Source organism: Thunnus albacares, chromosome 20 (assembly GCF_914725855.1).
Source record: "Thunnus albacares chromosome 20, fThuAlb1.1, whole genome shotgun sequence".
NCBI classification, from domain to species: Eukaryota; Metazoa; Chordata; class Actinopteri; order Scombriformes; family Scombridae; genus Thunnus; species Thunnus albacares.
This window is the reverse complement of record NC_058125.1, coordinates 24,827,929-24,840,088: the sequence shown is the minus strand read 5'-3', so window position 1 is coordinate 24,840,088 and position 12,160 is coordinate 24,827,929. Positions and strand designations below refer to the sequence as shown.

General features: G+C 36.5%; 2 protein-coding genes across 2 annotated transcripts; both read left to right on the top strand.

Annotated features, from left to right (window-relative positions):
- The first annotated feature begins 1,544 nt into the window (after nucleotides 1–1,544).
- Nucleotides 1,545–7,138, top strand: LOC122971252 (stonustoxin subunit beta-like). Its single transcript, XM_044337828.1, has 3 exons — nucleotides 1,545–1,715; nucleotides 3,238–4,710; nucleotides 5,158–7,138. Exons 1-3 carry the CDS (start codon nucleotides 1,601–1,603, stop codon nucleotides 5,706–5,708), a joined length of 2,139 nt encoding a protein of 712 aa, XP_044193763.1. The 5' UTR covers nucleotides 1,545–1,600; the 3' UTR covers nucleotides 5,709–7,138.
- Nucleotides 7,139–8,422: 1,284 nt separating this feature from the next.
- LOC122971253 (neoverrucotoxin subunit beta-like) lies at nucleotides 8,423–10,552 on the top strand. The gene is given in 4 exon segments (XM_044337829.1): nucleotides 8,423–8,481; nucleotides 9,398–9,860; nucleotides 9,862–10,348; nucleotides 10,351–10,552. Coding segments are annotated over 4 exon segments (1,152 nt in total). The 3' UTR covers nucleotides 10,494–10,552.
- The last annotated feature ends 1,608 nt before the right edge of the window (nucleotides 10,553–12,160 follow it).

The window sequence follows — 12,160 nt, the reverse complement described above, 5'->3', positions numbered from 1 at the left end:
ATATGTCTGCACAGAAGGAGGACTGTGGATTTTGTCCCTCATATAATCTTTCCCTAAAGCACATAGTCAGTTAGTGACAAACACTAATTCTGAAGAATCAATAGATGGCAGAGCACCATGGCACTATTCCATTCTTCTCATGTCTGGGCAGGTGATAACTGTGAAATTACCAAGTAGCAGGTGTGTCTTCATTTACAAAGAAAAACATCAGCAACTCCACTGAAAAAATAGATTTTGTCCCTCATCTCTTACAAAAAACTGTGAACCGTCCTTTAAGGTTGTTGAAAGAATGTGGTTATATAATCTTTCCCTAAAGCACATAGTCACATAACACATAACTCAAAGTGGCAAACACTAATCCTGAAGAATCAATAGATGGCAGAGCACCATGGCACTATTCCATTCTTCTCATGTCTGGGCAGGTGATAACTGTGAAATTACTAAGTAGCAGGTGTGTCTTCATTTACAAAGAAAAACATCAGCAACTCCACTGAAACAATGTCCAAACAATATTTTAAGTTCATGAGAAGCTGCTACATACCACATCTCACAAGTCTGTGCAAAATCTAAAGTTTCACAACGCCTTGTACACCTTGTACACACTGTGAACATTATTACCAGTGATCACAGAAGTACTTTCAGAGAAATCTCAGTGAATTTGTAACTAAAACTAAAATGCTACATCAATGCCCAATATGGTCATTGTTTAGTGTGTATGTGACCCTTTTAAGGTCGGTCAAGGCTTTGAAAGGAAATTTTGGGTTATTAATGAGGAGACTTGGCCCAGTGTCAAAACAAAAAACCTGGCTGAGAAGCAGCCTGATAACACAGTGATGAAAAAGTAATAAATATACATCAATAATGGTGTCAATTCACACACAAACCATTGTTACAAAAGCAGGATTGTTGTATTTATCCAAATAGTCTTGATGAATCTAGCCATATGAGTTACCAGCATACATAGATAATATCACTGACTATCACATTTGATAATTGGACTATAAAAGTACACAAGGTCACCATTAGTGGCTCAGTTATTGTCATATGATGAAAATGTATATTTTCTAGAAATGTGATGAATATTATTATTATCTCTTCCTGATTATTTTTGACTGATATCAGACATTTGATCACATATAAAGGAGTATCTTGTTTAGTTTTGTGTGAAGGGCTACATACTTTCTTCAGACTTCTCTGATCTGTATGTGAGATAACAGGACAAACTGCAACGTAATTAAAATAAGATTGCAGTCATATCAGGAGGCGTGTCAGGGGGAGGAATCAGTAGGAGAGAGAACAGGATAAAAGTTGCTTCGCAGTATCACAGACCGTCAGACTGGAAGCTCCAGTAAGAAGTTAAGAAGACTCTGATCTACACAACTACACCAGGTAAGGACAAACAGGGTGGAAACATTTCTTTATTTATATTTTAACTTGGAAATATTTCCAAGACCAATAAGCTGTCTGCTGGTCTCTTTCTTGTTTTTTGCCCTCTCTGTCTATGTCAAGGTGGAGAGTTGTCTACCTGTGTGACACTAACTTCAGATAATTGAATCAAATATTGAAGGTTGTGTGGGTTTGCTTTGATCTATGTTGTGTCATGTTCACCAACAGGTTCGAAAACATGTCTTCAGATACCATGACAGTAGCTGCACTGGGTCGACCCTTCACCATAGGGATGCTCTATGATGCTCGGCAGGATAAACTAATCCCAGGTAAAACTTGATGTAGACAACATTTACTTACTCTGCCTGTTTGAGATCTGCTGACAAGATTTTCAAATGATCTTGCGGAACAGAAAAGATACATTTATTAACCAGACTAAATATTTGATTTGAAAAAATCAAGACACAGTAAATTCCTTCTCTTTTTCACTGACAGAAAAAATAACTATTTTTACTCTCCAGAGGAAACAGTAAAATATAAATGTCCCAACAGCTCTGATGAAGCTCAGGACTCAGGCATGCTAACGTTTGAAGCTTACATAAGAGCAGACAGACAAACTGATTAATCCATTTGTTACACTTTTGCTCTTGTATTTTTGGACACCATCCTCCACAGTCTTTAAATGGGAAGTATCTCTCTTGCTACATCCTCATGCACACTTTATCAACATGGGGAGAAAACAAAAACTTGAGTTGTACTTGAGTTTTCTATCGGAATTTGTGAACCCAAGCAAAAAATAAGGATATTTTTCTATATTTGAACTATACTTTTAGCATAAAAAGTGTGTCAAAAGTTTAAACAAGTACATTTCTACTTCGGTCGAAGCATAGCATTTTTTGGTATGTCTCCAAAATACATTATTAGTGAAAGATTTACAAATACAATGACATTGTATTGAAAGTACATTTTTCAAAGCATATTGATAAGATAACATTACTTAATTTGCAATTTAGTACATTTGTTAAAAGTGCACTTAAGTTAAAATATATGTTTAATTATATGAATATAGCGTATTAATGTCATTTTTTTTAAAAGTTTAACTGAAGTAATACTTTTTAAAAATCTTTTTTTTAATTATTGTATTTAATGTGCTTTAACAGTATATTTACAGTAAGTTCACTTCAACATGCACTTAATCTAAGATACACTTATTATACTTCTTAAAAGTGTTCATTTCAAAATTAGTTTTTAAAATGTGTTTGAGTATATTTTTTATGAGTATTTTAATGCCTGTATTGCATTTAAGTTGTACTTAAGTACTAAATCATAAAAGTAAATTTCTCTTTAGTTTATGTTTGTGCTTTTATAGTATAAGTCTGAAAAAGTTTACTGAAACTGTCATTTAACAACAAGACGCATGTGGAGACGCGTTTTAATGCCAGGTGTAAAAAGGGCCTCTGAACAGGGGAAAGGCACTGGCAGTCGTCTTGTCAGTCAATTGCTTCTCGATTTTGGTTTTCTCATTTCAAAACAAAAATCCATTGGCTGCTAAGTACATAGAGCCAGTTACCTAGATATGCTTATGGAAAAAACTCTTAACATGGACATGAGCATGGCCGTTACTGATAAATTTACTTTGAACCGAGGAATCCAGGAAAAAAGAACATGTGACTCTGTAGAAGACGTTATGATTGGAGATACATAACTGATGTCTGGAGTATACTTGTTGTTTCAGTCTCCCACATTTCAAATCCTCCTTCTTGAAAGAACCACAATAGCTCTAAATGTGGGTGAATGTAAACAAAATGTTTTTTTCTGCTTTAACACATGGTTGATGTTTACTTTCTGCAGGTTACACCTTGTGGGACAAAACAACTCTAAAAGAGAACACAACTGAAAGCTTCAATCCCAGCAGTAACTTTAAGATTACGGCATCTGACTCCATTGAATCCAAGTCTCATCTGCTGGACATTGATGCTTCCCTGAAGGCCAGTTTCCTGAGTGGACTGATTGAAGTTGGAGGATCTGCCAAATACCTGAACAATCAGAAGAAACTCAAGAACCAGAGCAGAGTGACGTTTCAGTACAAAGCTACCACCAACTTCAAGCAGTTGTCGATGACTCCTCTTGGAACCATGGACACGCAACAAACAGATGTTATTGAGAAGGGCCTTGCAACACATGTAGTTACAGGCATCCTTTATGGAGCAAATGCTTTCTTTGTATTTGACAGTGAGAAGTTAGATGCTAGCAGCGTTCAGAACATCCAGGGCAGCATGGAAGCTGTGATAAAGAAAATTCCATCATTTAATATTGAGGGGCATGTTGACATCAAGCTGACTGAGGAAGAAAAAGACCTGACAAACAAATTCTCCTGCAAATTCCATGGGGACTTCATTCTTGAAAGCAATCCTGCAACATTTGTAGATGCAGTGAAGACCTATGTAGAGCTTCCAAAGCTACTGGGAGAAAAGGGAGAACATGTTGCTCCACTGAAGGTCTGGCTGATGCCATTGAAGAATTTGCATCCTGCAGCTGCTGAGCTGATGAGTGAGATCAGTGTTGGACTAGTGAGGAAAGCTGAAGATGCTCTAGAAGGTATTAGGGAGATAGAAATGAGATGCAACGATTCCCTGGAAGACAAAGTGTCAGAGGATTTTCCAGAGATTCGCAAAACGCTGAGCACTTTCCAAAAACTGTGTAATTATTACACATCTGCGCTCCAACAGACCATGAAGAAGGCACTTCCCTCCATCCGTGAAGGCAAAGAAGATGAGAGCTCATTAAGAAAACTCTTTGAAGACAGAGACAAGTCACCATTCAGTCAGGACAAACTAAGCAAGTGGATGGATCACAAGGAGAGAGAAATCACTGTCATTAGGTTCTGTGTAGACATGATGGAGGGAACAAACACAAAGATCGTCAAAAATCAGTCAGAGTTGGATAGAGAGATTTTTGATCCAGATGTAAAGAATACTCTGTGCTTTGTTTTCACCTCTGTGGAAAGTGCTGACCCCTGCCTTGATGCGATGACCAAGTACTTGGATTCACCTGAAATAAGATGTACCAATGAAGACCACTGGTACTTCTCAGATGAAGTGTTGACCAAAATGAGAGAAAAAGCCAAAGCTTTCCATGACCTTGCCAAACCTCTCAAGGACAGCAGCAGTGTCCGTTTCCTTGTAACAGCCACAGCAAATGAGAAATACGAAGGAGCAACCATCTACCATTACAAGGAGGGCAAACTGGTCACTGATGATTTTTCAAAGCCTGACGTCCCATCTGATGTGACGACTATCACAGACAAAAGTGCTTTAATGTGGTGTAAGTCATTTTTCATGTGTTTATTTTTACATTTACGGGGTACTTTAATGTCAAGTATTTTATATTTATCTATATAAAATACTGTTGTGATATTTTCATAATTTATCTATGCTGTAGCTAGAACCATACAGTTTCCCATATATGAAGTAGTGAAAACAGAAGTAAACCACATATTTATATGTACACAGTAGCCTTAAAAAGTTGAGAATCACTCAGAAGTTTAAATGTTTTCAATAGATATTGATACTTTTTATTGAACAAGGATACATTAAATTGATCTGAATATATAGCCAACACATTGCTAATGTTGCAAATAGCTATTATACTATAACCATAATGGAGGACAAGGTGTTAATATCATTATTTTAAGAGTGCATACTTTTGAAAACTGCAGTGGAGGGTGATGACGATGATGAGGAATGGATTGTGTTTTCTTCTCTCCATCAGATGCCTGTGATCTCTCCCTGGACCCGAACACAGTAAACTGCGACCTTATTCTTTCTAACAACGACAAGAAGGTGACACATGGAGCATGGCAGGGATATCCTGATCACCCAGGAAGGTTTGATATTTGCCCTCAGGTGTTGTGCAGAGAGGGGCTAACTGGGCGCCATTACTGGGAGGCAGAGTGGAGTGATGGTTATAATGAAGATAAAGCTGTAGGTGTCACATACAAACAAATTGACAGGAAAGGAGACAGTATCCTGTGTTATTTAGGAGGTAGTGATAACTCATGGTGTTTTGGTGGAAATACTATGATACCAGAGCTCTTTGCGGGGCACAGTGATCACTGGTGGCGTGGCTCCATTCCCTCTACTGGCTGCAAACGAGTTGGAGTGTATCTGGACTGGCCTGCTGGCACTCTGTCCTTCTACAATGTCTCCTCTAGCACACTGAGTCACATCAAGACCTTTAATGCTCGGTTCAACAAGCCTGTTTATCCAGGCTGCTACATTAAGAATCAATCTGGATCTGTGTTCTTTTGCCCAGTTGAGTAAGAACAGTGACAAAGTGATGAAGTGAGTCTTGATCTGTCTTCAAACTAACACCATTCATTGGTGGAGTGTACCCTAACCCTAACCCTACCCTACCCTAACCCTAACCCTAACCCCTAACCCTAAACCTAACCCTAACCCCAAACCTATTGCATAGTCACTAGCTACTTTTCAGATTTATATTCCACATGTATTACTCATGATCAGTTTATAAAATATGCATTGTTATTGAAAAGACTAATCAACAGTAATTCAAGTTCTTCTTTAATTTAGAAATTTCTCTTGTTTTTGTTGAATTTCATGGTGACGAGACTCTGTAACACCAATCACTCACTAAGGACATTCATTAGTGGTGAATGGTGACAAACATTAGCATCTTAATTAAGACTGCAATAGTTGCATTTAAATCTTTTTTTAACCTCAAGTCATCTCATAATACTATAATGGTGTGTCAATACTCTTTATGTTTCCAAGTTGACCTTTTCTTGGTCTGTGAAATAGCTACATGGTATATAACATTATGTCCCCACAATAGCTTCTACAGAATATACCATATAATCTATGTTTTAGAGAAATATGCTGCAGGCTACATGTAGTTTAACTGTCTTCTAATTCTTCTAATTTTATCAATATGAAATTGTTTGGTGAGGACATGTATGAGGATATTGATTATTTTTCCACATTACATTTTCATTAGCTTATGCAAAGCACTTACTTGGTACATAATGGTGAATAAGGTGCCTGTAGTTTAACATTAGAATTGTTCATTTATCTTTATCTAAATTTATAAGAGGTTTCATTTATGCTTGTGAAGTTGGGGAAGAGGACGGAAAAGAGGAGGGAAGTGGGATTTTTTTTTTCAAACTAGGTGGGACATTAACTAACTCAAGTGTCTCTTCTTGTTTTTGTTGAATTTCCTAATGTTAAGGAAACTTTGTAACACCACTCACTCACTAAGGATGTTAGTGGTGAACGGTGACAAAGTTTTTTGTGTTTTAAGATTCAGATGTTGCGGTTTTGTTTTTCATGCACAAAAAAATTAAAAAAGAAAAAAAGAGAAAAAAATATATACATTTAAATGATCCATATTGCCAAAATATCAACAATTATTGACAAAGTGATGATTCTAGTTTTATGTTGTGATCTTTTTCTTCTACTAACACAAGTATAATGGACCACTCAGGAAACTTCAGCTGGTCTTTGTTTTTCTGGTTGTGGCTCTGGACATTCTGCTCTGAGTCCAACCAAGAGTCCATTTAATCTCTGTGGTGTTCTGAGGAGACAGTAACAACATTGTCTTTAACATGTTAGATGTTGAGAATGTTGCTGATGTTTATAGAGCTGAAGTTCTCCTGGACTGTGATTTCTGTAACACCTGTTGGACATCTCTCTACTTGAGTAAAATATTCAATAAATTTGAGTCCTGAGTTGAACACTGTGTGCAGCTTGGTTATTTCCTGTTTGTTAGAAAATCCAATTTGTGGTAAACTTGAATAAAACATATAAAGAAAAGCAGAGATTTAACATTTACACCTCAACATCTTCCACACCAAATTCACTGAGCCTGTTTACCCAACAATAAAATGATGTGGACCTGCGTTCACTTAGACAAGAGCAATGATGGAGATTTGTTAGATAACAGATTATTGTCTGCCTGTTTGAGCCTTCTTTCAGAATGTGTTATTAATTAAAATGATCATAACGGACTAAGTACATTTTGGGTTCACTGTATGTACAGTGCTAATCCTGGGACATTCGCCAGTTGTCGAAAGTACCTAAAAAAGGCATTCTTTTCATTTTTTTTATCCCTGTACATATATATTGTATATATATGTATACTGTTACAGCAACAATCAATAATATAAAGATTGTTTTGTGTTGTTTGATACATTTTTATTCTTGATTGCGTGAAAGATTGACAAACACATAGGCCTACACACACAAAGACCTGTGAGTCATCATGTTTGAAAAACAGTCTAGTCACTTTACGCATTTTAGTAAAATCATTGAATTTCCTTGCGAAGTTTAGAAGACATTTCAGGGGTTTGCATAAAAAGTATGCGTATTTCTGTTATGATGTGAGGATATACTGTAAGTTCATATCTGTCACATAAAATAAAACAATCTAAAGGTTCGTGAACACACATAATGTTTCCCACAGTTTCATCAGTGTGGGTCTTGGCAGCTTCCTCCTTGCTAATCTCATTACAGATACTGTGCATAAACAACAAATACTGACTCGTTTTGACTACTTAAACATAATTAATTCCTTTAATCATGATGGATGTTTTTTTTTTGAATAATTAAGACATGAATACAGTTTTATTTGTCTGCACACACACACACACACACACACACACACACACTATATATATATATATAACACAATAATTGATATTAATGTCCCCAAAATATGTTGCTACAGGCTTTGCCTGCTTTAAAATTGATTGAATATATGTAAAAAAAGAAAAAAGAAAAAAGAAAAAAAACTTGTCAGGGTCTAGATACTCTAGATCACTCTGTCAGACTTATTATATATGTGTGAAAAATACTTACTCAACAAATGTCAACTCTGACTGTGATATTTAAATGCACAATATGCAATTTCTGCTGCTAGTGTCTCTCAATCAAAACAATAACAAATGAGTTTAATGATGTTGTCGTGGTTTTACTTAGGTTAACTCATGTTGTTGGATGTTTCCCAATGGGTCGGAGACATGTCTTCAAATATCTTGGCAGTAGCTGCCCTGGGCCGACATTTCACCTCAGGGACGCTCTGATGATGCTTGGCAGGATAAACTGATCCGGATAAATCTGGATAAATCTGGACTTACACTACATTAGAATGAAATGATTTCTTATTAGGATGTCTTCCATGTTTGAATTCAGTGGCCAAAATGCAGGTTTTAATTCTTTAGATCACCATTCACATGAAACTAAAATTCAGTTTAGCAGCTAAATAACTGCACATGTAAGTAAAGTATACATTGGCCAACAAAGTTAGTATAGTTTAAGAAAAACACAATTACTTAACACGGTACAAAGATGTGTTTGGCACTTTATTATACAACAATGACAGAAGAGTGGGCTAAAATTAGCATCTTTAAGCCAAAGTGATAACAGTCAAGCATGTCTTAGAGTATTGTGAGAGGTGTGACATGTTTCTCAACACATGAGGGAGCATCAACTTACCTACCAAGGTAAAAATCAACTAATCTGGAGACACGTGGTTTCCTTTTGGAAGAGATATTTCAGGATGCTGTGCATCTTTGTAAATGATTAGACAAGTTTATAAGATTAGATTTTGGTATGATATTTAGATAACATTTTAAAACTGTAATCAAGAGTCCTCCCACTACAAACATATTGTATAGATTTTTGCCTTATTTTTAACTCACTTTTCTATTTTCAATGTCCTCTCTTTGTGATATGCTAACAACTTGTCACCAAAGGTCAACAATTTCAGTGGATTTCCATCAAAAAAAGATGCTGAGCATGCCATCATATTGGGCAAACCAGTGCCCACTGAAGACACTCCACCATTGGCATGCTGAACAAAATGTGATACCCTTTGTTTGCAAGGTTTCTTCCACCACAACTGAAAACAAACTGAGACTTCTTAAGCTACTCTTTCCCAAAACAATGTGGATTAAGCATTGCTTTTCAGCTGCTGCTTCAACAGATTGCTGATGTTTTTTCGGTTTGTTTTTTTCACTTGTTGTCGGTTTCACACTGTGGGATTATGAAGTTCTCCAACAGAGCACAGTTGATTGCCCTCAGCCCAGCAGTGCTTTTGAAATCATTGCATCTGATTCCATTGAAGACAAGTTTTCTCTGCTGGATGTTGAAGCGTCTCTGAAAGCCAGTTTCCTGGGTGGACTGATTGAAGTTGGAGGATCTGCCAAGTATCTGAATGATACAAAAATATTCAAGAACCAGAGGAGAGTGACACTTCAATACAAAGCCAATTTCAAACAGTTGATGACTGATCTTGGAAACAACCACATTCAGTATTCAGAATTATTTGAGAGCATCCAGGCAACGCATGTAGTGATAGGCATCCTTTATGGGGCAAATGCTTTCTTTGTGTTTGACAGTGACAAAGTCGATTCTAGCAAAGTTCAGGAAATCCAAGGCAGAATGGAAGCGGTGATAAAAAAAGATTCCCTCGGCTGAAATTTCAGGGTAAGGTGGTGTCCAGCTAACCAGTGAAGAAAATGCCATAACCAACAACTTCTCCTGCAAATTCCATGGGGACTTCTTTCTTGCAAGCAACCCTACAACTTTTCAGGATGCAGTGCAAACCTACCAGGAACTTCCTCAAATGATAGGGAAACAAAATACTTTTCCAATGACAGTATGGTTCATGCCACTGACAAATTTTTATTCTGAAGCACCTCAGATGGTCACTGATAGCAGCACTCCAATATTTGGAGAAGTTCGCAACACTCTGGAAACCATAAGGCAACTGGAAATGAGATGCAACAATTCTCTAGAAGACAAAATAGTGGAAATGTTTCCACAGATTCAAAAGAAGCTGTGCAATTTCCAAAACATCTGTAATGACTACATGTTAAACCTTCAACAGACCATTGTGAAGAAACTTCTGTGCTTCTGGAGAGGAGAGGAAGATGAAAGTGCAATTCTGAAAACCTCAAATCACCATTCAACATCAACAGCTTGAACATGTGGCTCGCATGTGAAGAGAGAGAGATCAATGTTGTTAGGTCTTGCATGGATATTATGGAGGGAGCAAAGGTCAAGACTGTCTCAGGTCAGTTAAGTTAAGTTACGTTAAGTCAAGTATGCACACTGAATATATCACAGTGATTATGATAGAACAGTGGATCACCTGTGCCTCTTGGTTATTCAGGGACTGTCATTATTGTGTGCAATTTTAAGTGATTGTATTGGGTTTCGTTTATTTTTGTGGACGCTGGAGTGGTAAAAATAGTCCCACAAGCCTTTTCAAAGAGACCACTCAGGAAAACTGCTCATCCTTGAGGAGGAGAGGGTCACTGTTCAGAGTATTTTGTTGGATGTTAAAGAGCTGGTGTTAACAGAGCTGAGGTCAATGTCAGATTTCTTTGATCAGTAGGTTAACATAGTGATTCTGTATGGCTCTGGTTCAGCATCTACTGTAACACCTGTTGGATATGTCCTCTCCTTGAGTAAAAAAATCAATAAAATGGACGACGGAGTTGAACACTCTGTGCTACTTTTCTAATGGTTCCTAACTTCGTAAATGAGTCAAACCATATAAAATACCATAATGATAGGTGATTCTTTGATTGTGATATGATGGTTTATGATCCTTTGATGAACTTCTTTGGAGAATGTTTGTTCATAGTAGCAGCAGAGAGAATAATAGCACGGAAACCTGCTTGATCAACGGCAGCTATACCTCCAAAACAGCACATATCAGCCAATACATTCAATTACTTATACAAGAAAAAAGTGTCGTTGTGTTCTTTTTATTGGTATGTTTATTTGTTTGTTCTGTGATATAAGGACTATTTAAGGACTTTTTTTTTTTACATTTTTATTGGACATTTAAAAATGCAGAGGAGAAAATTGCATTCAAATGCCATAAATACTTTGACTGCAATATATTTTTTATTGTATTATTATAAAAAACGATCACAGATTTCAATAGTTACATGAAAATAAACCTTACTGTGTTGATACCATTATTGAGATCTCCCTAAAATTTCCTGGGTGTCCAAGCTGTCAATTAAGGATTCCCAGATCCCAGACCACCTGTATTTCACACACTGTGCAGATGACAAAAAAGATAATCTGTCTGCAGTTTTGATCAACTATGGTACAAAAATGAGGTTGGTGTTATTCCACAGTTTCCTTATTGTCAACAAATCCCATGAAAAAAAAAAACAAAACCAACAATGTCATTGTCTGTCTCTCAATACTTTTTTACCTCATGGCAAAAACTGTATGAAAATACTGTATTGTATAACTGAAAAATTAAGGAAAATCTGTAAAAATGAAGCAGGTACTTTTCTTTGTTTAATGTGGGAATGTTTTAGGAAACAAGTAATTAAAAGTATTGGAGAGTGGTTAAATAAACAAATGATGCCAGAATCTCCCCAGCTGTGCTTATTAGGAGACAAGTCTCTCCTACCTTTATATCCAAACAAGAATTTGGACTCGAACTGACAGGCTTAATTGGCACTTCAAGATCATTCTCTGCCACTGAAAGAGTCAGACAAAGCCAGATTTTGCTGAATGGTTCAAATTGATGACAGACACTGCCTCGTTTGAATCTCTAGTTGCAAAGACAGATATTTACCAAGGGAAGTTTTATAAAGTTTTTTGATTTTGTCAATGTATATAAATAAAGAAACCTAACAGGAAGTAGATATTCCTATTTTTTATGGAAATGAGATACTACATTTGTGTTGTACTTACTGATACCCCTTTATTATATTATTTATTAT